Source organism: Panthera onca, chromosome B4 (genome assembly GCF_046562875.1).
Source record: "Panthera onca isolate mPanOnc1 chromosome B4, mPanOnc1 haplotype 2, whole genome shotgun sequence".
Taxonomy (NCBI): Eukaryota; Metazoa; Chordata; class Mammalia; order Carnivora; family Felidae; genus Panthera; species Panthera onca.
Genome location: NC_138345.1, coordinates 125,852,759 through 125,872,975, shown reverse-complemented (window position 1 = coordinate 125,872,975; position 20,217 = coordinate 125,852,759). Strand labels below are relative to the sequence as shown.

The following is a 20,217-nucleotide window of genomic DNA, read 5'->3' as shown; positions in this document are numbered from 1 at the left end:
CTTTTAGTTCTTCTTTCTCATTTTCCATTTTACTCCTCCTTTTTGGTTCTTACCATCTCCAACCCTGCTGTGGTGAGTTTAAACTCCCAAGTTGATTTTCCTTCTCTCCCTCCCAGCACACCTCCCTTACCACCCAGAGAGCACTTAGGGAATGAAAAGCCAGCTCTGAGTAAAACACAATTAGTGATGGAAACCTCTACTCCTGCTCTGTGGCAAAGCCCGAAGTCAAACAGGAAAGAAAGAAGACGTTACTTTGGGATTTATGTTTTGTGTTGTTCAGGCCTTTGCTTGCCTGTGAGGGGGAAGGATGTCGTGTGTTATGAGGAGCTCTCTCCAGCGGGGAAACACCGTGGCACGGTCAGCCAGCTCTCAAAGACTCCGGTGCTGAGCCTGGCTCCACCGCTTTCCAGCTGTAGGAACATGGGCTACCCACAGCCTTCTCACATTTGTAAAAACGCTGCCCCTCGTTATTCTGGGGGTTCACGTACGTGAAGACAATCTATACAACAGAAATTCCTGTAAAACATGGGATATTCTTATCACTGTTCTCAATAACATCTTTACAGCAAAAATGCTGACATAAGACCGCGTGGGTGTCTATTCTGCCATTGCTCTAGAATCAGAAAGCTTCCTGAAACAGTTTTCAAAGTCTATTCTAAACGTGTGGGAAGATACTCTAAGAGAAGTAAACTCTGAGAAAATAACAGCTGCCCTATTCACTGGTCAAGGGCACCTGAACCCAGGCCAACAGCCAGGCCCGTGTCCAGCCTCGGGGTTGTCACCTGGCTGCGTGATGCTGGGCCACTGTGTGGAGGAAACCTGAGAGGGCCTCTTCCTGTGGTCTGCTGGTCAGCACCCACATGGCAGAGTCTTACCTTCTTCAGCATAAGGGCCCTTTTTTTAACGTCACAAGTGGTTTTCAGATTGCTGCACGTTAGACATTTTGAGATTAGTGTCTTTTAATGAAGACAATGCATGATGGCAAGAAGCTACTATGATTCAGGTAACAATTTTAATTTTTTTTTTTTTAACGCTTATTTATTTTTGAGACAGAGAGAGACAGAGCATGAATGGGGAGGGTCAGAAAGAGAGAAAGACACAGAATCCGAAACAGGCTCCAGGCTCTGAGCTGTCAGCCCAGAGCCCGACGCGGGGCTCGAACTCACAGAGTGCGAGATCATGACCTGAGCCGAAGTCGGACGCCCAACCGACTGAGCCACCCAGGCGCCCCCAGGTAACACTTTTAAATGGATTTGCAGTTTATTCTTCACAGCAACACCACCACCTCCAGGGACCTTCAGCCCTCGGGTGGGGAAGTCCTCCTCTAATCCAGTCCTAGGAGACCTGGACCCCGCCATGAAACTTTCCCACCCGGGGGAACTGCTGGAAGGGAGTTCTCTGCTGAGGCTCTAAAGCAGAAAAGAAGGAAGAACACAGGCTCTCGAGTCAGACAGATGCTCAGCCTGGGCCCTGCATTTACCAGCTGTGTGACCCTATGCAACAGAACTTGAACAAGTCTCAGTTTCCTCATCTGTAAAATGGGCTCCCTAATGCCCACCTCTCTGGCCTTGTGGGGACCGCAAGAGACGGTTCTCTGCAGTACCCTACAGTGCCGAGCGCACTGCCATCTTTGCGACGGGCACCATTCTTCCTGCCCTTTGAGAAAACAGCTGCAAGTGAACCCTGCTGTTTAAAACCAAATGTAAAAGTATGGTGGCATGCATTCCAGGAAGGTCACCTACCCGTGCTCCTCTCTGTGCGGATAAACTGGTATCCGGTGTGTGACGGAGGAAGAAGGCACATGAGTACTCCTCATGCAGGGCAGCTGCTGGGAGTTTTCAGCTGGGGACCCTGCTGCCGTTGTCACCGTATAGGTCAGAGACCACGTGTATGACTGCATTGCTCCTGCAGAGACAAATTAAGATGCATAAATCACTAACACAGTTCTTCCATGCCCCATTCTTACAACACTTTAGTGGCCTCCCACGCTCTTTAAGCTGAATGTCAAAATCTTTACAAAGCGTGTGTCTCAGTCCTTGCTGACCTCACAAGAAGCATCCCCCACCTCTGTCTTTGTTCTCTGATCCAGACACAAGATCTTTCTTTCATTTTTTTTCCAGAGAACCACGATTCCCAGCACCCCGGGGCCTTTGCACATGCTGTTACTGCTGTCTGAAACCTCATTCTTCCCTTAGTACCCCCTGTGTCTTAATCCCAGACTAAGTCAGATCCCCTACTGCACTATAGTCCTTCATGGTGCCTACCACAGTTTGTAATCTTACACCCATTAATGAATGTGATTGATTTAATGCCATCCTCCCTCCTCCAGACTAGAAGCCCTATGAGGGTAGGTGCCTTGTCTGCTTTGTCCACTATTGGATTCCCAGTGCTTACTAGTGCAGAGCCTGGTGACCAAAAGTTTTTCAATAAAAACTTTAAAAGGAAGAAAAGGGAAAGGAAAGGTAGAAAGAGAAAGAGGGAGGGAAGGAGAGAGGACAAAAGCTCAGGGAGGCACAGCCGAGTAACTCCTCAACGCTCAACTAAACAGGTGCTGGGGAGCCAACAAACCACTGTAAGCAGCCCTAAGTAGATTACTGGGCTCTGCCTACCCAGGTCTTTTCGAAGATTATTAGACAGTGACCTGAGCGGTGACCTATTCCATACATATTGCTAATTCCATTAATTTACTTTTTAATTGGATACCTTGAAAATGCTGGGGATTGGGAAGAGAAACTGACAAAATGCAAAACCCTCAAGATGCTTAAGAATTTTATGAGATGGTTAGAATATAAAGATGGTAATTTAAGAAATCACTAAGTGATATACTCATTGATTTCTGATAACTTTGAGAATGTTGATATAGTGGAAACAATTAAGCCTATTTTAGGAGGTGGAGGGAAGACCATTCAACACCCCGTTGCAGACGGAGGAGAACTGAAGAATTGGTTAAGGGAAACCATTCTTAAGTGAGGTAAAACATGGTGCTCCGTTTCTGTGTTTTCTGCAGCAGATCTCTTCTATCTCAGCATTCCTGGGGGAAGATAGAAGAGCGGTTCTTGTTAAAAACTGCAGTCCCTTCCATCCCAACGACTTTGCAGATGGCACGTGAGTAGCTGCACCGGCATGGAGCAGGTGGAAGAAAGATTTGGTGGACCAGCACTATGCCAATTACATGGCAGACATTCAGTGAGCGATGCTCTGAAAGGTGTGTGAAAATGCAATCCTACTTTGAACACAGCTGTTTATTATTAAAAGAACTCTGTATTGAACTCTTTCGTAAATTGGGAGAATCCTTTGGAATGCAAGTAATGCCCTTTTTTTTTTAACGAAGTGACAAAGGTTCATTCCAAGAACATGAAAAAGGGACACTACTTATTGAGCATTTAATAAAGCCCAGGCACTGTGCTTAGTGCTTTACCGATAACCTTGAGATAAAGATCGTGCCTACTTCACAGGTGAGGAAACTGAAGGTTAAATCTGAAAGAACTTAAGGGAGTGCATAAGAATACAGAAGATTCAAGAAGATAATGTGAATGGGGGAGTCAAGGAAGAAATTAAAATTGGAGCAAAAAGTGCAACAAGGAGCGAGGCTAAACATGCATACTCTTCCCAGAGGCGGGCCTTAGACTTGGCGCAGAGACTTTCCAGGAGACGATGCCACAAGGGAAACCTGACAGGTCAGGAGCCATAAGATAGTAGACAAACTGCTCAGGAGTAAACTGTCCTTGGAATTATGATCAAACAAGAATTTCTTTCAGATGCCCCCATAAAAGGCAACTGTGAACTGCTTAACAGTGTCCTCAGCAACACCCTTACAGTGGGCTCCAATCTTGATTCTCAGGACCCTTCCTTATGTCAACACTTCAGGCTAGTGGCATCTCACTCAAGTCCAGTTCAGAGGAATTTCAAATGTTAACTTGCACGAGGTCCCAGTGGGTGGGGCCGGTGGGGCTCTGAACTCCGGTCTGCCCCATGCTTTTATTCTCTCTACCATATTGCTGCTTCACTCTGGCTCCGAGTCCTGCTGAGCCTCTTATACTTTAGGAGGCTTTCTCTCATCAACTGCAAAGCAAGCATGAGAATACGTATCTTGCAGAAGTGTTTTGAGGGTTAAGTGAGATGAGTCTGGGGCGTGGGAGGCTCTTAACGGTATTCATGCACTCCTCACCGTGAATTCAGGTATTCTTATATGAGACTTTCTTAGAGCAAACATTTCTATATGTCCCATTTCAGATGCCAGGGAAGAAAGACAAGTTTCTTGGGTCAGATTCTGTCACCAGGGATGAAAGGCTTGAATAGCAACAGAAATTCAGCTAATTACAGCACACTTCTAAGTGTGTTTCTCCATAAAATCATAGGTGTTCTTATTCATCAGTATGGCTAAAAGTACCCCTTTTCCTGGTTTGCACATGTACATCATATACAAAAAGATAATGACTTCAGCAGGCTGTGAGGCATCATTTATGGTAACTGCAAGGAGACTGGAAAGAAAAAATTCCAAAATGATCATGCCCCAGATGATTGGATTATGCATGACTGCACTCCTCTATATTTTGCACTTCATATGAAGTTATATTACTGTTATAATTTTTTAAAGTACCCTTTCTATTAAAACAGGTTATCTCTAGGTGGTGGGGTTGAGGAGGGCTTTAAAGCATTTCTTCACTTTGCTTATCTGTATTTTTCTATAACGAATGTGTATTGTCTCCATGAAAAGAAAAACATTATTAAAATATATTAAACAAGCTTGATAATTGGAGATGGAATTGGAGGGAGGTGGGAAGTATGGAGAACAATGAACCAGCCACAGCAAGCAAGTAATTAACCCTTCAAGCCCCTGGGACCTCAGGAGAGCACCTGCAAGGTCAGTGGGTATTTAAAGGAGGCAGCTCAGGAAGCCAAATGATTTTCTCTTTTTCCCCAAGCAGTAGGAAGACAGAGTGATAATAGCCATCACCTGAGAGAATGGAGTAGAAGTTACTTTTGTATGAGCTCCTGGAGCACAGCAACTGTTCCTTAGTCATCTCTGTATCCCCAACAGAGGGTCTGCCAAAAAGTAGGTGTTCAGTAAATTTTTGTTTCATTGAATTTGTTGTTGGAGGAGTAAATGCTGCTAGAAATAGACGTTATCAAACAAAAAGCTAGTGGAACTCTTGGAAAAATGGGCTCCCGTGGTCTGGGAAACAAAACCCCTAAATGGCCGTGTGCCAGCAATCTAACAGACCCACTCAGGCAGGCTTAAGCAGATTAACACCTACTGGCTTGGGTGAGAAACCCTTTTTGCCTGGGGACCAGAAAAGAACACCCCTTGCATTCCCTTTCCTATCAGTGGGACCTCCAGTGAGAATTGCTGCTGCTGCTGCTGCTGCTGCTTTTTTAAGGAAACTAATAAAAGGAAATGTGTGCAGTTCACAGTTTTGCTTAATTTTTAAGACAACGCTAATGCTTTTTATTTATTGGTAAAACAATAACCTTCCCTAGTTGCCTAATTCCCCCTTTCTCTTTTTCTCCATGACCTGTATGCCCACTCTTATTTCAAAGTCTGAGAATAGTGGAGAAAGCCCCCTGATCTCTAAGAATACGATACAGATCCCCAAAGATCTGAGAATCCTATAAAGGTAAGTGTTATCTGTGTTCTAGTCTTAAAACTGCAGAAGAAGATTTTCTTTCCTTTCCATCCCCAACAAAATGTTTTTCATTCGTGAGTTTTTGTTGTTGTTGTTTTCTTGGAGGGGGTTTTCAACTCAGGACAGGAAGGGTGCTTGAAACATAACAGGCAGTCAGTAATGACTTGTTGAATAAATGAAAGAATGAATGATAAACCATCCAACAGAAACCAGACCTCATGCTATTTTCTTTTTATACACTGACTCACTGAATCTTCACAATAACCTCTTGAGGTGGGAGGTATTACCTCTTTCTTTCAGGTGAGAAAACTGAGGCCTAAGACTTGCTCAGGTGAGTGGCAGAGTTGGGATTTGAACCCAGATGTGCCCAACTCCAGAGCCTTTCCAAAAAGAACAGTCGCCTCTCACACTTGAACGTGCATTTGAATCATAGGAGATCTTGTTAAAATGCAGATTCTGATTCAGTAGGTTGGGAGCTGAGCCAGCAATTCTGCATTTATAACAAATTTCTTTTTTTTGTTTTTTTTTGTTTTTTTTTTTTTTGTTTTTTTTTAATTTTTTCCCAACGTTTTTTATTTATTTTTGGGACAGAGAGAGACAGAGCATGAACGGGGGAGGGGCAGAGAGAGAGGGAGACACAGAATCGGAAACAGGCTCCAGGCTCCGAGCCATCAGCCCAGAGCCTGACACGGGGCTCGAACTCACGGACCGCGAGATCGTGACCTGGCTGAAGTCGGACGCTTAACCGACTGCGCCACCCAGGCGCCCCTATAACAAATTTCTAAACGATGATAATGCTGTTGGTCTGTGGACCACATTTTGAGCAGCAAGGGTCTATAAACCACCCACTGCCTCCGGTCACGCATGCTCCATGTTGAGGGCCATTAAAGATCAGAAGTTGTAAGGTTCTAGTACAGACTTGTGAAAATTCAGGCTACTTTCCAGTCTACCTGGCCATACCCTTCCTTCAGATCTTGGACTAAACCACTTGATCCTTTTCTCCACTAGGATTCTATGAACCATCACAGATGTTCAGGTTTTGACCTAACCTAAGCCTTTTGGTAGTACCTTCCTGAGAAATACGCTCCTTTAAGTATGTCTGGATTCTGGAACTGCCTATACAGTAGCCACTAGACGTAGATGGCTATTTAAATTTAAATTAATTAAAACAAGGGGCCCCTGGGTGGTTCAGTTGGTTAAGCTCTTCGTCTCAGAGCATGATCTCGTGGTTTGTGGGTTCGAACCCCTGCATCGGGCTCTGTGCTGACAGCTCAGAGCCTGGAGCCTACTTCAGATTCTGTGTCTCCCTCTCTCTCAGCCCCTCCCCTGCTCACTCTCGCTCTCGCTCTCTCTCTCTCTCAAAAATAAATAAACATTAAAAAAATTAAAACAAAATACAATTAAAAATTCAGTTCCTTCATTGCACTAGCTACATTGCAAGGGCTCAGTAGCCCCATGTGGTTAGTGTCTACTATTTTGAATAGCTCAGATTAAAAAAAAACAAAGTTGCCATCATCACAGAAAAGTCTACTTGAACCCTGGGCTATCCGTGGCTCTATCCCCCATTGGCTACCATCCATCCCTAAGGCAGTAGTGCTTAAGGACAATACTTACTGGAGCTGAAAACCTCATCTGTTTGTGTTACACTTTATCAGTAGCTCCATGACCAGGAGCAGCAAATGGATCCGTTCCCAGAGACAGACGGGGATTCAAGATCTGGCTGCCACCTACCTCTGCAACTGCCCCCACTGCCACTCTCCCCTTATGTGTGTCCGTTAGTCAATCCTCACTACGCCAGGCTCTTCTCCGCCTTAGGCATGTGCACGTGCTGTTCCCCACTACCTGAAATGTTCTTTTCCTCTCCCCAAACTTTATGCGCTGACTCTTTCTCATACTCCAGGTCTTGGATAAATGTCACCTCCTCAGGTGGGCCTTCTCTGACCATTTCGCAGCACACTGTTATTCTCTTTATGACCACCTGAAATGGTTTATTTAGCTGGTTGTTTACTTCTGTATCGACTCTCCTACCCACCAGAATATAAGTATTCAGGGGCAGTGACAATGCCTGTTCTTTTCACTTCTGTACCCCCAGGACATGCCCCAGATTAGACACGGAATACATGGAGTGGACCAAAGAATGAATGAGCAAATCCAAAGGCCCCCAACACCAAGCCGTGACCTTGATGATGCGAGGTCAAGAAGAGATTAAGCAATCTATTTTCAATCCCAGCTTATATTTCCTAATTCCACTCCTTTACAGAAAAGGAAGCAGCAGGGATGGAGGAGGAGGTTCTGTAAATGAGTCATCGTGGGCTCTGGGGCAGGGCTGCTGTGTCTACCCTGTCCCACTCATTTTAGCTGCCCTCAGAATAACTGAGCTTTTGTTATTTGGAAAGAGTAGGGGCCAGTTATCTTTGTTACATCCTCAAGTGATGTGGAGAAAATGCAGCTGGGCAGGCCAGATGTTCTACAGTTAGGGCCATTTATAAGGAATTTGCCTTTATTTCTTTAGGCCTCCTAGCATCTCAATGATTTAATTTGCTGGTTTTGTGTTGCAGGGAACCCATGGTGGGAAGGTGAAAACATGAGTTTAATAGTTAACTTTTATTGTCATTGCTAAAGGAGGGAATACTTCAAATGACATCATAAACCAGGTCTTAGAGCCCTTCTGAGGCCTCACCAGGACAGAGCGGGAGCTTTACAGTTTGCATTAAATGACAGTAAAGAATTGCAGCCCAATGTCATGGTAAGTGGGCCCGTCAGTTTGGCACCACCTGCCACGCTCCTAAAGAGGAAAAGAGGCACTTTACCTGAATGGAAATTAAAGTTTCTGAACTTTGCTGGGCCAGGAGTGAGGGGGCAAGCTCACAAAGTTAGGGAAGAAAATGGATAAATGGGCTAGATTTTACCTTGTGGAAATCTGTTGAAATGGAATCCTTTGCTAGTCTTGTTTCATGGCCTTGCCGTAGACTTGAACATGCCCAGTCAAAATCAGCCACGTATCACAGTGTTAGGTGCCTGATATTCCTTTCCTTTCACTTTCTTCCACTCCCCCCCCCCCCCCCCCCGGCTTTTAAAAACAATTAATGAAAACAGTCCTAAGAAAACATACTTAGAAACACATGTAAGTATGGACACAGAACAAGATAGATGAGCAGAGTGGCTGTTTCCCTAGTGAGTCATAACTCACTATCTATAATATACCACTTTGTATCCACGAGTCCTTGTACCAAAGGATGCCAAAAGATTATGTGCAATGAATTAATTTTCTCTTTGTGCTCACCAAGCAGACATAATACTGTTCTCTTTTTCATAGCTGAAAAATGGGGAAGTGTCCATCAAAAGTGAGACGCTGATAATGTGGAAGGGCTGCAGACACCTGATTGGCCTTGACTCTAAATCAAACTTGATGATATGTACATCATCTGAGCAATGATATTCAGAGTATGCTAGAGACCCAACAAAATTAACTAAGTCACATAAAATTTCATTTAACGTGTTAATGAACTGTTTTAGCCAGGAGTTGTTTTGTTTTGTTTAATATTCCCCACTTCTTCTTTATTTTTGCTTCCTGATTTCCTTTTTAAAAATTGCTTTTTTAAAAAAAATTGTTAACCACTTCAGATACTATTTGGAAAGTAATGGTATATAAATCAACCAGTAATTTAAAGATGGAAATAAAATGGGACACCTGGGTGGCTCAGTCAGTTAAGCTTCCAACTTTGGCTCAGGTCACGATCTCACAGTTCCCTGAGTTCGAGCCCCGCATAGGGGGCTCTGTGCTGACAGTTCGGAGCCTGGAGCCGGCTTCAGATTGTGTCTCCCTCTCTTTCTGCCCCACCCCCATTTGCGCTCTATCTCTGTCTCTCAAAAATGAATAAATGTTAAAAATAAGTAAATAAATAAAAATGAAAATAAAAATTAACTGGGCATAAAGACCATATGTTAACTTAAAAAAAAAAGAGACAGGACAAATGCATTTTATAAGATACACAATAATTGTTTTCGAATTTACAGTATTGGTCAATGAAATATTTGCACAAATCCTCAAATTTAAGAAACCTCCTATATTTCTTAATACCTAGATGTATATCATGGCTAAATGTGCTTTATAATGCAATGTCTATAAAACCATACATGTTGTTAGGAAATTATGTTTATGTCTCCTTCAAGACTATGACCCACATGCATGCCAAGATCCAGTCTAATTTCACAAGGGAGTATTTCAAAAGTGGTACTTGAGAAAAATATTACACATAGTTTTATCTAGGATGACATTTTTAATGCCCCCTGGAGATATCTGAGAACAAAGCAGGAATGTGCCAAAATCTTCAAAGGTTACGATCATCTGAAAAGAACCTGTTTTACATTTGTATTTCTAAGAAGCTACTTTTATGACTCGTGAACACATTGCGCAGAAATCTCTGAACACATTTATGGTATTCCTGTGGCTTTGACTATCACACCTGCCACACCTTGGGGCCTCCAAAGTGCTGTGAAAAAAGCCAGGCAGACTCACTAGCTGGATGAGAATTATGAAGAGATCCTAGAAATCTTGCCTTCACACCTTCCCTATCCCCTTATTCCCTTAGAGTCTCCTCGCTGGATATGCTGCTGCACTGCAGGAAAGCTCCCCCTTGAACCCTTTCTGCTTCACAATGCAGAACTGCTTCATTTGCATAATTTCCCTGTTTATTTTAGAAGTAAGGATGTTATCACTAACTGGCTCACGTGGGTGCTTCCCAGAAGGGTAAGGGGTGGGGGGTGAGGGCGGGCAGGATTGTTCAGATGACCGGCTGTTCTTACTGGCCTGTTCTTACTGCCCTGGTTTCTTCCTGAGGCAGGAGACTGGGGGTTGCTGCCCCATATTCCGGCCTTGGATGGACCCGAGCAGCTGAGCAGCTGAGCAGCTGGAGAGCTGTGGACAGTGCTCAAGTTCTCTTCCCTTTTCATTTTCAGGGACTAAGGCTGTTCTTGTCTCCGTGGCTCTTCTTCTGAAGCCTCCTAAGCAGGAACTACAATGACCCAGTACAGAGAGAAAAGGGGAGGGACGAGGGAGGGGGTGTTCTTCCCCCTCAAAGTGGACACAAAACATGATTCAGGTGCATCCATGTAAACAAATGTGATGCCAAAATCTAAATTTCCACAAAAGAGGAGGCCTTTTTCCAGCTGCGTACCCAAAGTGAAATCAAAGCTCCGTCTAGGGCCAGTTACTGACAACCCTACTTTTAAATACTCTGAAGAATCCAGTCTCCTTAACAGTCCCTGACAAAGGACCACTGCGTCTGTCGGCAAGTTTCTGCCCCTGGCAAAGTACAGAAGAGGAAAGGCCTTATAGGCTCTTAAGTACCTGCTCATTTCCTCTCTGAGTAGTGCTAGTTCTGGAGAGAAAGGAAACTTGAGGGAAGGAATTAACCAAAGATTCTTAGCATACGTACTTTATGTTCTCTGAAAATGACATGCTGTCTCCTGCCTCCAGGCCTTTGTACCACTTACTTCCTCTGCCAGACTACCTTCTCTCGCATTATTCAGCCTTCCCAGACCCTGCAGATATCAACCATGGCCTCCTTTTGTGCTCCTCTACCCTCTTCTCCCAACTTAGCCCAACTCTGCACTCATCACATTGTTTGTGACTGCCAGCTTGCCCATCAGAACCCTAACCTCTAAATCATAAACTGCCAGGGGATGGGAACCTGAAGTGTTTGGTACACAGAAGTCACTCGAGAAATATTTATTGGATAAATGGATAGATAAATGGATGGACATGTGAGTGAATGAATGGATAAAAGACAACATCCTAAATAGGGTAATCTCACCCTGTTTATTTGGTCTTCAAAAATATCCAATTTCAGTCCCCAGTCTATTCTGAAAATTATTCTAAGTAGAACTAGGATATAAGTAGGACCATGCTGTGAGCGTCTGGAGGAAGACTTTTTTTTTTTTTTTTTTTTTTTTTTTTTTGAAAAAGAGAGCGCACGCGGGAGAGGGGCAGAGGGAGAGAGAATCTGAAGCAGGCTCCACACGCTCACTGTGGAGCTGGACACAGGGCTTGATCCCACAACCCTGGGATCATGACCTGAGCTAAAATCAAGAGTCAGGTGCTCAACTGCCTGAGCCACCCACTCAGGCGCCCCTGGAGGAAGATTCTAACCTAGAGGGTGAGGGCAATGAAGATGAGTAGGATTTCATCAGGTGGAGGTGGAAGGAGGAGACCCCAGAGGTGGAGCAGTGTGAGATACGATCTGGAGAATGAGAGTCCCCTCGGTCTTGGGAAATGAGCCTAGTGGGCAGCAAGAAAGCGGACAGACCAGATTGGAGCTGGGTAACCAGTTTGAGAGTCGCTGGATGTCCGAGACGTGGGGAAGGCCTGAACAGATAGCAGTGGTGCCATGGGAAGGAATGGGCCCATCAAGATTTGGATTAGAACGACTGGCTTGGGAGGCATGGTAGAGAACGCTGTCTCCCCAAATCTATTCGCCCCCTTCCCTATCTGGGGACGTGCTACCCTACACCTCCCAGCCTCTCTGTGCAGTTACATGAGGCCATGGACTAAGCCCTCACTGGTGAAATGGAACTGGAAGTGACATGTGCTACTTCAGGGCAGGGCCTTTGAGGGACTGGGCTTTCCTCTCTATACCCACCTTCTACTTCTGTCAGCTGGTTGCAGACTTGGCAAAGCCCAGGGCAGTGGTCCTGAAGCTAGTGTGCATCAGAATCAATGGGAGGCTTGTTGAGCAAATCTCTGGGCCTTGCCGCTAGAGTTTCTGATTCAGTAGGTCTGTGATGGGACCTGATGATGAGCATTCCTAACAGGTTCCCAGGGGGTGCAGATACCGCTGGTCCATGGACCACACTTTGAGAACCACTGCCCTGGAGTATGGTGCAACCTAATATGGAAAGAGCAAGTGTTTCCAAATGGTTGCATTGAAGAGAGCCTCCTCTCAGACCTAAGCACCCTGCCAGGGCTGTCTGCGAGCACAGAATAGATTTCTCTTGTGTCAACTCCATACGTTTTGGATCTATTGTTAACAGTAGCTTAGCCTATTCTTTTTTTTTTTTTTTTAACGTTTATTTATTTTTGAGACAGAGAGAGACAGAGCATGAACGGGGGAGGGGCAGAGAGAGAGGGAGACACAGAACCGGAAGCAGGCTCCAGGCTCTGAGCCATCAGCCCAGAGCCCGACGCGGGGCTTGAACTCACGGACCGCAAGATCGTGACCTGAGCTGAAGTCGGATGCTTAACCGACTGAGCCACCCAGGCGCCCCTAGCCTATTCTAACTAATACAGGAGCCGAGGGAGAGGAAAGATGAAGTTGACTCCCACATTTGGAGTTGGGTAATTGGGAGAATAGTTTAAGCAGGTTTGGAAAAAAGGTAATGAATTAATGATCACTGTCTCATGAGCCCTCTGCTCCACAAACACTGGTCTGTTCAGCTGGCCCAACCCCACCAAGGCCCATATAGGAAAAGGTTGTTTCTGCCTTTGGTTCCTCTCCTATGCATTCTTCCTCATCTTTTAAGGCTGCCTTTGAGTCTCCCCTCTCCTGCAGGCTTCTTTCCTGCCTGCCAGAGTTCAGGTGGGAAGGAAGGAGATTGCTTCCCCTCTGATCCCCTATAGCATTCAGTGGTAGCCCTCATCTTAATCAATGGGACCCCTTCCATCTGATAGCACCTCACTATGAGCAAAGCACTTGGCCTTTCTTATGTCATCTCATGCCCACAGCAACCATGTGAGTTGCTCTAGAGGTGTGCGCGCACACACATACACGCACACTGTCATCACAGATTAGCTAACGCTTACTGAATATTCTGTATACACTTCACCATTTTCACAAGTCTTATGAGTAAGGACATTTGTTGAATGGCTGAGTGACTGTGGTGCCCAGAACAAGGAACTGACGCTTTCTCACCCTTTACTTTTCCTTCACAACCTTGAGGCGTTATTGTGAGATAATTACGTGAAGTGATAATGGACATCGGCAACTAGCTATTATTATCCTTGTATTACCTCTTCTTTTTCATTTCTAAACCATACCTTGGCATTCAAGATCCGCCAGGATGTGACTGCAATTTGTGGTGTCTAGCCTCATAAGACCCTTCATGGACCTCCTACATTTTAATTTTAGCCCAAGTTTCACGTGGCCTGAGAAGGCCCCACATGTCCCTACCCCTATGCATCTGTTCATACTGTCCTCTTCCCAGAAGTCCCTTCTGCTCCACCTTCCTCAGTTAAAATGAAGTTCCAGCTCAGACCCATTCCTTTGTGAGGTCTTCTTGGTGCCTCCAACCAGAGGGAGTCTCCCCTTGCTTGGAGACCCCACAGCATTAGTCTTACCTTGCTTATCACCCCCACCTCGATATGATCGCCATGTGTTAGCAAATGGCTTCCCGGATGCCCCACTTTCCAGAGATGCCTCTCAATCTCTGGTTCACAGAGAGTTCCTTTTCTCATTTTCAAGAAAGAATGGCTGTGTATCAATTTATGTCTTATATCATTTTAATCATTTCAGTGTCTTAGCTGGGGGGGAAGGTGGAGATTTTATCATGTACTTAATTGGCCAACTTGAAAACAGAAGCATGTGGAGTATATACATGTGAGTAATGAATAACTGCAAGGCATCTGTAAATCCAGGCAAATACTACGGTCTTGGCATTGATTGGGTTAGAATGCTTTTCCAGAAAGCGCTTGCTGTAAGTCAACTCCCCACTCAAAGCCTTTAGGGGCCTTTCATTACCTGTAGTGCTGAGGCCAGTGTACTCAGGGGATGGATTGCTGACGGGGGAGGACGGAGGTGGCACTTCGACGGACGTGGCGGATTTGGCTGGCGAAAACGATGGCACTGGTGAAGGGGTTGGCGGGGCAGCCTCTGTCAAGATAATTTCTTCTCGGACTTCTGCTATGGGTAGAGAAAGGGTAGATTCTCAGAGCCAAAGGTCAAGGCAAGTGTCTTCAAAGGACTTTAAAAATTGAAATATTCTTTCTGATCTGTGGGTCATGTCACTCCTCTGCTTAAAGCCCTTTGATGGTTTCGAATCACCATCAAGGCATGCACGCAGTTCCCATACACAGCCATGCCCACTCCAAAGAAGAAAAGGACATCACTGCTTTCACACCACTTGGCCTGCCCACTACAACTAAATTCTTCAGAATAAAGAGCTAAAGAAACACAGAGCATAGAAGCAAGGATGCAAATCAAACTGCCAAGTAGGGCAACTCCCAGTGAAAAGCTGGCTTACCAGTGCTTCCTTCTCCCTTCATGGCTCGCATGAGCTCATTGGCCCGCTCCTGACAGTGCAGGGATTCTAATAGGTAGAGCACGTAGTCGTCAAACATCAAGTGAATTAAGTGAAAAGACCCTGGTGGGAGAAGATCCAAACAGAAAGGTAAGTCATGGCAGCGCACGTACGCCCCTCCACCTGGTTAACAGCCCGTGTTGTTGGGCTTGTACTCTAATGCTCTGTTCAAGATTCTCACTCCCTACTCCATTATCATCTCCACATGGTCAAAAGTTGCTCTTCTTTGCTGTGTCCTCAGCCTAGCCTAGTGCTCGACATAAGGTAAATGGCACTAACACTTTGTAGCAAGTGTGTCTTTTTCCTTGCTCAAACTAGCTCATCAAAAATGGTGCCCATTGAGCCATCTGTCCAAATGTTTCTGAGCCCTCACATACCCACTGGCCTCGTCCTCATTTGAGCACCACTTACTGTGTTCAGTGTGTGTTGACATGGTGTCTTTCATTTTTATCTCTTCTACAAGTATGTCCTACTTCCCTGATTGGACTTTAAGGATGTCCATGGCAGAGATTTTGCCCTCTAGTTCACTATACCAATGTTACCTGACAGGATTCCAGAAGCAGAATTGAAAATTGAAACCTGTAACAGCTGAATTATTTCCTTAAATGTTTCTGAGACCTTTGTTGAACACACGGTTCTCAGAAAAGGTATTAGATTGGAGCGCCTGGGTGGCTCAGTCAGTTGAGCGTCTGACTCTGGCTCAGGTCACGATCTCGCGGTCCGTGAGTTCGAGCCCCGCGTCAGGCCCTGTGCTGACAGCTTAGAGCCTGGAGCCTGCTTCGGATTCTGTCTCCCTCTCTCTCTGCCCCTCCCCCGCTCACGCCCTGTCTCTCTCACTCTCAAAAATGAATGTTAGAAAAGGTATTAGATTGGAAATGTGGTATTCTCAAATAAGACTCTTCATTCTTAATTTAGAGTACACTGTTTCATAAAAAGGGATGTGGTCATCTTAAGACATTTTTCCAATGTGCCAGTCTCTGTGTTCAAAGTCTTATATTCTCTAACTTAATCTCTTACCACTCTGTAAGATAGGTACTTTCATTCTTACTATAATACATTATTTCAAAACCATCTTTTCTGGCATGTCATGCTGCCACCATGGACAGTGGAATGATCCACATATGGAAGGGGCTCAGTTAATGTCTGCTGTAATCAAGCCTCAGGAATGCCAGGGTCAGAGGGGCCAAACCTTCATCTCTGGTCTCACGTTTCCAACTCCGAAGGGAACATCTCCACGTGGATATTCTACTTCCCATGAAATGTCGAATACTTCTCACCCACCTATCCTACAAGCTGACCTCCTCTTCCCATTTCCCTCCAGTCTGCTTTTTTAGAGGACCTCTGAGACTCTCTGGTATTACTTATACTGTAATTCCATCATCACCACCACCACTATTATCATTATCCTCGTCATCATCGTCATTATCTGCTGAATGCTTACTGTGTGCCAAAACTCTGCTAAGCAATTAACACAGGTCTCCTCCTTACTGCAAACAGTGGGGTAGGTGGTACTGTCCTCCCTTATTGAGCAGGAAAGGAGTGTCTCCATTAGGAGTATGTAGGGATTTGCCTCAGTTTGATCTGGCTCCAAAATCTGTTCCCATTCCCTTACAGATCATCCAGTCCAGTCTGCTCACAGCCCAGATGGGGGAAAAAGGCGTTGGTCCTAGCAGGGCCCTTTGAGTTAGGAGCTATGCCTTTTCAAGTCTCAGTTAGAAGGTGATGGGGCTATAGCTCCAGTTGCACAACTGGTTAGTGTGTAATACTTGTAAGAAATAAGGTGATAGGGGTCTTCTGGGAGTGATGGGACAGCACCTTCTTGGTGGAATTTACTACCAATTTTCTTTTTAATTCTATCTTCTTGGTGGAACTTATCAATTTTCCTTTCAATTGTACCTGACTTAGACAGACACACACACACACGCCACTTTCTATCCACTTCCCCCAAATGGGTCCTGTGAACCACTGAGGAGGTAGCACTGTGGGCAACTGTGTGGGCACTGGATCACTCTGCCTAGGTTGAGATCCAGCTCTGCCACTGCATCACTAAGACCCTGGATGAGTTACCCTTCGTAAATGTTACAAAATCCGCCATTTCTTGAGCCCTTGCTCTGTGGCAAATTCATTATCTGTGTAGATCTGTGTAAATGTGCAGACTTATTATAACACTTAACCCTCATCACAACTGCTTGTTATTATTATCTGTAAAGTCCCTTTTGCTACTAACGTCCTAAGATCTCATAGGATATCATATCATAATATGATTGCTTTGTCCATATAGTCAAAGAATTCAGAAGAGAACATCAAATACTTCAAAGGAAAGGGTCTCCAAAAATGAAGAAATATTTGCTCCAATGTTGCTATAGGTCAATAAGGATAGAAAGATAGAAACATGCTGTGAAACAATGAATTAAAATGGAAAACCCTAGATAATGAAAATGGCATTAGTTGTATCACAGGCAAGCACCTTGGAAATCATCCATACACCCTCCTTTTTTATAGACAAGGAAACAAAGATCTGATACGGTGAAGAAATTTGCCTAAAACCACACTGTTAGAAACACCAGATTGGGGCTTGGAGGCCAGTAATGTTCAGGCTACAGGCTCTCTTCCTTAATGGCTCCGATCAGTTACCCAACTGGTCTGATAATTTTCAATCACTTTTGAACACAGAGTTTGTAGAGTTACTGCTATGTGCCTACTACTGTGCTAAGTGCTCCAAGTACAAAAGAAACCTGAAGCTCAGTTCCTGACTCCACAAAAGCTACAGGGTCCTTTGCAGCAGAAGTCAATCATTAAGACAACTGGGAAACAAACAGTTCAGTACTGGTGGGGGGGAGGAGGGGGAAGGGAAGAGGACGGAGACAGGGTGGGGGGTGTCATGGCCACTGGAGTAGTGCCAGGAGAAGAGGAGGGCAAAGAAAAAAGGGGATACAGAAAGACACAGGGAGGGTGGGGTGGGGGGAGAGGGGAGAAAGAGAGAAATATCGAAGACAGGCAAGAGGCAGTTGCAGCTAACATCCCCTGCTTTATTTCTCTCCCTAGCACTTATCACCATTACATATACTATATAACCTATTTATCTTTATCATGTGCCTCCCTACACCAGACCGTAAGCTCCATCAATGCAGATGTTTGGGTGTTTTCACCCAGTGTCTACAACAGTGCCAGGCACAGAGTAGAGGCTCAGTGACTGTCGGTTAGATCAACCAGTCAAATGCCCAAGCACTGTTTACCATATGCACTGCACTAAGTCCCCTTTCCAACACTGTGAGGAGGTATTACTATCGTCTTCAACTAATACATGGGGAAATGAAGGCTCAGAGGGTTTGAACAACTTGCCTAAAGTCACAGAGTTAACATGAGAGCCTGTCATGGGAAAAGGTATTAGGATACAGACAAAGGAGACTTTTGTTGTTGTTGCTACAGGTTAATATAGTTGATCACATTGCATAGAACCAAAGCATTTCTCTTTTCTTATGAAAAATTTCAAACATACAAAAAAGTACACAGAATTTTTAAATGAACATCAGTGTATTCAAGTCCTAGCTTTACAATATCTTAATATTTTTACTATATTTGAATCAGATTTGGGTGGTTTTTTTTTTGTTTGTTTTTTTAAGTAGGCTCCAAACCCAGGGCAGAGCCCAATGCTGGGCTTGAACTCATGCCTCTGAGCTCAAGATCTGAACTGAGGTCAAGAGTCAGATACTTAACTGACAGAGCCACTCAGATGCCCCAGATTTGTTTTTTAATTGAAGATAAAGATGAAGCCTCTGTGTTCTCTTCCTTAATTGTATTTCTCTGCTTTCTTGTGTTCAACCCCTGAGGTAATCACTGACTTGAATCTGGTATTTATTTGTTCACATGCATTTTTCCACTCTTACTATATGTATTTATGTATCCATAAATAACATATGGTATTGTTTTCTGTTTTCAAACTTGATATAAATGGTATGATGCTTTACAGAGCATTCTACAACTTGCTTTGGGCAATCTATCCACATGGATGCATATAGCCTAATTTGATGGCCACTGTTTGAATATGCCACAATTTATTCATCCATTCTCCTGTTGATGGAATTTTGGTTGTTTATCATTTCCCACTATTGGAAAATGGCCCTAATGAATATTTTCTGTACCTGTTTCTTGGGTCTGCTGGGTCCAAGAATTGCCTGCATATTCACTCTTATGAGACAGTGTCAGATAGCTCACCAAAATTTTTTACATTCCTACTGGTAGTATATGAAATATAGTATTTGCCAGCCTGAAGGGTGTGAAATGTTATCTTATTGTGTTTATAGTTTGTATTACTCTAATGACTAGAAAGGTGTACATCTTTTCATAGGATTATCGTCCATTTGAATTTCCCCTTCTGTGAATTACCTCTTCATATTCTTTGCTCATTTTTCTAGTGGGATATCTGAATAATATTGGGGTATGTGAATTTCTTTGTGGGTATTTAAATAATTTATTTAGAGGGGTTTATTATATATTCTGGATAGTAACCCTTTGTTATATGCACTGCAAAATATGTTCTCCTTTTCTGTGACTTTTACCTTTTAACTTTGTTAATGGTGTGCTTATTAATCACAAGTGAAATCCAGATGTGGTTCATTTTTGCAATCTTTTCTTTATAACTGGTCCTTTTTTGTACCTTTTTAAAGAAATAAATTACTATGTCAAGGTCATAAAAATATCATTCCTTATTTTCGTCCAAAAGGTTTAAGGTCTTCCCCTCTCCCCCATTTAGATGTTTCTTTTCAGATGCTATAGAGGAGGGGTCTAATATTTATGTACCCCAAAGTGCTTGTCCAGAAGAAATTTGCCTAATCCACTGACTTTTAATGCCATTTCTGTCATATATACAATCCTCTTGTTTAACAGACAAGAGGAAAAGCATCTGATGAGGCGAAGGCAAGTTTCGTGTCCATCTGTCTTGGGCACCTCTGTTCTGTTTCATTGCTCTACTGGTCTATGTTACAAGCCCACGCTGTCTTACTCCATAACAAACCTGAATATCAGGTAAGTGAGTCCCTATGTCTCGTTCTTCTTTCCCTTCAAAATGTCTTTACGACTCTTGGCCTTTTGAATTTTTACATCAGATTGTCAAAGGGAAAAAGGGACTGGATTGGAATTCTGTTGAATTTATGTATTAATTAGTAAGATCTCCTTGATGTTGACTCTTTGCAAACACGAACATGGTATATTTCAATAATAGTTTAAAAAATTCTCCTTGAAGATCTTCAGGCAATTTTTGTCAGAATTATTTTATAGGTATCCTTTAGTTTCTGTT

General features: G+C 44.0%; 1 protein-coding gene across 5 annotated transcripts in view; it reads right to left on the bottom strand.

Annotated features, from left to right (window-relative positions):
- Positions 1 to 20,217, bottom strand: part of RFX4 (regulatory factor X4) — a 164,104-nt gene that overhangs the window by 10,230 nt on the left and 133,657 nt on the right. For 4 of the 5 annotated variants that reach the window (XM_060656539.3, XM_060656541.3, XM_060656543.3 and 1 more), the window contains 3 exons: positions 14,865 to 14,984; positions 14,363 to 14,524; positions 1,743 to 1,905 (listed from right to left, as the gene is read on the bottom strand). In XM_060656539.3, coding sequence (XP_060512522.1) covers positions 1,743 to 1,905; positions 14,363 to 14,524; positions 14,865 to 14,984 — 445 coding nt within the window. The remainder of the gene's footprint in view (positions 1 to 1,742; positions 1,906 to 14,362; positions 14,525 to 14,864; positions 14,985 to 20,217) is intronic. The other variant, XM_060656540.3, reaches the window with a different exon arrangement.